This window comes from Bos indicus x Bos taurus, chromosome 29 (genome assembly GCF_003369695.1).
Source record: "Bos indicus x Bos taurus breed Angus x Brahman F1 hybrid chromosome 29, Bos_hybrid_MaternalHap_v2.0, whole genome shotgun sequence".
NCBI lineage: Eukaryota > Metazoa > Chordata > Mammalia > Artiodactyla > Bovidae > Bos > Bos indicus x Bos taurus.
The window spans coordinates 24,211,136-24,215,661 of record NC_040104.1 but is presented as its reverse complement, the minus strand read 5'-3'; the positions used below and the strand labels follow the sequence as shown (position 1 = coordinate 24,215,661).

Here is a 4,526-nt window from a genome sequence, read left to right as displayed (position 1 = left end):
TAAGGCTTAACTCGAGAATGGTCATAAAAATTCTCTGTAAACTATAAACATGCCTCATTTTTTCCTTTTCTTTTCTCTACTCTGTTTTCCTTCCCTTTCCTTTTTTTTTTTTCCCTTCATCAGTTTTCAAGGCTTCTACTCTCTTTGTCACTTGCTCCTCTCTCTCTGATAATAATAAAACAATGTCTGTCCATATACCAGCCTGCCTTCAGTCCTCACCTCAGAGACGGCACCTCCTTCTGGGGTATTTGCTATTCTTGATGTCTCAGTCACAATAAGCATTATCCTTCCATGAATAGAACCTATGATCGTCTTTCCTTTTATGAATCTATTGGTAGCAAGCTGCGGATTTTGGTGCTGTGGGTCATTAACTTACTGTCACTTCCCCTCTTTCCAGGACAAAAATCTAACTTTTACAGAGATAAGGAATCACACTTTGGTTAAAGAGTTCATCCTGTTGGGCATCCCTCGAACCCAGGGGCAAGAAGTTGTGCTGTTTGTGGTGTTCTTCATCTTCTACGCCTGCACTCTGCTAGGAAATCTGCTTATCCTGCTAGCTGTGGTGTCTGATTCCCGCCTCCACACTCCTATGTATTTCTTTCTTTGTAACCTCTCTGTGCTGGACATTGGTTTCTCTTCTGTGAGCACCCCAAAGATGTTGGCCAACCTGCTGGTGAAGAGCCGGGTCATCTCCCTGGATGGCTGCATGTCCCAGGTCTTCTTTTACCACTTCCTAGGCTGCACGGAGTCTCTGCTCTACACGGTGATGGTGTATGACCGATTTGCTGCAATCTGCCACCCGCTGCGTTATGCCATCATCATGAACCGTCGGGCGTGTGCCCTGCTGGTGGCTGGCACCTGGGCTATTAGCTCTTTCCACGCCACAAGTCTCACTACACTGACCTTCCAATTGCCATACTGTGGGTCTAATGAGATAGATTATTTCTTCTGCGACATCTTTCCTGTTGTCAAATTGGCCTGTAGTAACACACTCGTCATTGAGACGGTGAGCTTCACCAACATTGGCCTCATTCCCATGATCTGTTTCCTCCTCATTGTTTGCTCCTACTTGCACATCATCACTGCAGTGCTAAAGATGCGCTCGGCTGAGGGGCGGCACAAGGCGGCGTCCACCTGTGCCTCCCACCTCTCTGTGGTCACTCTGTTCTTTGGGCCCTGTGCTCTTGTCTATACCCAGCCGTCTTTGAGTGAGGTGCTGGTCACTCCAGTGCAAATCTTTGCAAGTGTAATCACTCCCATGCTGAACCCCACAATCTATACTTTGAGAAACAAAGATGTCAAGGGCGCCCTGAAGAAACTGGTTGGGGGCCAGATGGTTTCAGAAGGAGGTCACTAGTCACTTGTGGGTAAAGCTGATTTTTTTCCCCTCCTCATTTGTATATTAAGTTAATTTTTAAAATATATCTATGACTGTTGTAAAGATCTTTTTGCAATAAAGAGAAATGGGGAAGCAACTCTAGCTGATCCAAACTGGTGGCATTTCCCCCATCTCAGAGACCAGGCATCAGCAAATATTTTTTCTAAAGGTCCAGATAGTATGTATTTTAGGCTTTGGGAACCAGAGGGTCTCTATCACAAATACAAGATTCTGCTATGGTAGCATGAAAACAGGCATAGAATGAATGAATAAACACAAATGAATGAAAAAAGAGAAGGCTTGATCCAGTGAAATTCCATTTACACAAATAGGCTACAGGCAAGATATTCCCCACAAGCCATAGTTTGCTGATCTCTGTCAGAGGTTACTTGAATTTGAAATCAGTTTTTTTTCAAGGCTACGTTGATAGTGCTTCAAGACTGGACTTTGATGTGGGCTGAGTCCTACCAGGGCACAAGCTGAACTATTGATCAAAGATGGTCAAGGAAGGGATGGGTGTCAGGAACACAGGGAGCACACAGCATCTCAGTGAGACCTGTTATCACTACAGGCTCATCTGAGTATAACCCATGCTAAAGTTTGGCCACCTGATACAGAGGAGAGAAACCCTGATGCTGGGAAAGATTGAGGGCAGGAGAAGAAAGGGGTGACAGAGGATGAGATGTTGGATAGCATCACCGAATCAATGGACATGGGTTTAAGCAAACTCCAGGAGACAGTGAGGGACAGGGAAGCCTGGTGTGCTGCAGACCATGGGGTTGCAGAGAGCCCGACATGACTTAGTGACTGAACAACAAACAGTGCCAAAAATAATGGGCTTCCCAGGTGGCTCAGTGGTAAAGAATGTATCTTCCAATCAGGAGATGCAGGTTCAGTCTCTGGGTCAGGATGATCCCCTGGAGAAGGAAATGGCAACCTACTTCAGTACTCTTGTCTGGGAAATCCCATGGACAGAGGAGTTTGGCAGGCTACAGTCCATGGGGCTGCACAGATTAGACATAATTTAAAGATTAGACAACAGCAACAATGCCTAGAAATGTACTGATATCTTTGGTCTTGGTACTAGAAATGGTTTGTGGCCAGTTTTCTGAGGCTTGAAGGTCATAGAGGTCATTAGTAGTAGTAGTGTTAGTCACTCAGTCATGTCCGACTCTTTGCGATCCCACGGACTGTGGCCTGCCAGGCTCCAGAATTCCAGTCCATGGAATTCTCCAGGCAAGAATACTGGAGTGGATTGCCATTTCCTTCTCCAGAGGATCTTCCCGACCCAGGGATTGAACCCGAGTCTCCTGCATTGCAGGCAGATTCTTTATCGTCTGAGCTACAGGGAAGATGCATAGAGGTCATTACTGTTGCTTATAAAAGCAATTTATGTTTACCTCAGAAATTGCTCAGCTTCCCTCTGTTGGTATCAACCACTCCATTAGCATCCCAGCTCTAAAGCCCCAAAGGTGACTGGGTGGGCACCTTGGAATATTCTGTTGAAATGACTACCAAGTTTTGTCACAAGATAGGATTATTTTATCTCAGTTTAGCAGAGTTGTCAACAGCGTGAATCTCCTCCTGGAACCTTTAGTTTTTAGACTCCATGCTCAATGGTAAAGGACACAATATGTGTGTGTGTTCATGTGTGTTACTATATTTATTCAGCAGTGTGACCAGCCCCTCTGAGGGAGCTGAGAGGGAGCTGAGAAGTAAAGATAGTTCTCTCATTGGGACCATGGACTTTGCATGTTTTATTCACACTCCATGTATTCTGGGAACCTGTGTAAGTTCTTGTTTAACTAACTGAGCAAACTGTGTTATTAGGTGGTACAGGCAACTCGAGCCGGCCTCAGCCTGAGCAGATAGAAAGATATAGATAAAGCCTTCTTTCTAGTGATATTGGGCCAAGTTCTTTTTTTCCCATTTCCACATAAAAGCAGATCCAACAAAAATACTAGCCACTTTAAATACAATATTTAAAGTGGCTAGTATATTGGAGGGGGCTTTCCTTGTAGCTCAGTCGGTAAAAAATCTGTCTACAATGCAGGAGACCCGGGTTCAATGCCTGGGTCAGGAAGATCTCCTGGAGAAGCAAACAGCAACCCACTCCAGTATTCTTGCCTGGAGAATCCCATGGACAGAGGAGCCTGGCAGGATACAGTCCATGGGGTCACAAGAATTGAACACAACTTGGTGACTAAACTACTATTATAGTATATTGGAGAGACTTCCCTGGTGAACCACTGGTTAAGACTCTGTACTTCTTATACAGGGGATATGGGTTTGATCCTTGGTTGGGGAACTAAGATACCACATGTTGTGCAGAGTGGTCAAAAAAATAAATTAACAGGGGCTTAGTATACTGGAGCTCCTCTTTTGCCATTCCTAATTCTCCTCTGTTAAAATATAAAATACAAGTTTCTTCCAAAGGACAGAATCCAACTGTTATAGACACACTGGCAAGATCACACCAACTTCTGATTTTGACCTTTTCTAGAAAGATTGTCATTAACCATGGTTCTTGTGGCATGGGTAGAAGTCTGTGTGATTATTACTCTTAAATTGATATTAATTTTATATATTGATACATTTGTGTATTCTTACCTTCTATTTTTGTGATTATTCAACAGAGGTTTGGAAAAGGATTGAAAGTGTTAGTTGTTCAGTTGTATCCACCTCGTTGTGACCCCGTGGACTGTAACTCACCAGGCTCCTCTGTCCATAGAATTCTCCAGGCAAGAATACTGGAGTGGGTTACCATTTCTTCTCCAAGGGATCTTCCCGACCTCACGATTGACCCTAGTCTCCTATATTGCAGGCAGATTCTTTACTGTCTGAATCACCAAGAAAAGAACTATCCATCTGAAATCTTGGTGTCTAGTCTAAGAAGTAAGAAAACTAAAAGAATGACTTAAGAAAAGTTGCCTGTATATGGAAAAATAATACTGAGAGGAACTTGGGACAATTGGGAGTTGTCAGGCTTTATCCTCACATCTGTTCTCAAGTCCATTGAATTTTTTATTTATAGAGGTTGTTTTTTTTCTTAAATCTGTTACTTTCATCTCCTGAGAGGGACCATTGCCTTACATCTCCTAGAACATACTGTTTCAAATGAACTAATAGTGGAGAAACTTTGACAGCA

General features: G+C 43.6%; 1 protein-coding gene across 1 annotated transcript; it reads left to right on the top strand.

The window, feature by feature from the left end:
• Window positions 1-304: 304 nt before the first annotated feature.
• Window positions 305-1,357, top strand: LOC113886042 (olfactory receptor 958-like). The gene has a single exon (XM_027531980.1). The coding sequence runs from the start codon at window positions 305-307 to the stop codon at window positions 1,355-1,357; it is 1,053 nt and encodes a 350-aa protein (XP_027387781.1).
• The last annotated feature ends 3,169 nt before the right edge of the window (window positions 1,358-4,526 follow it).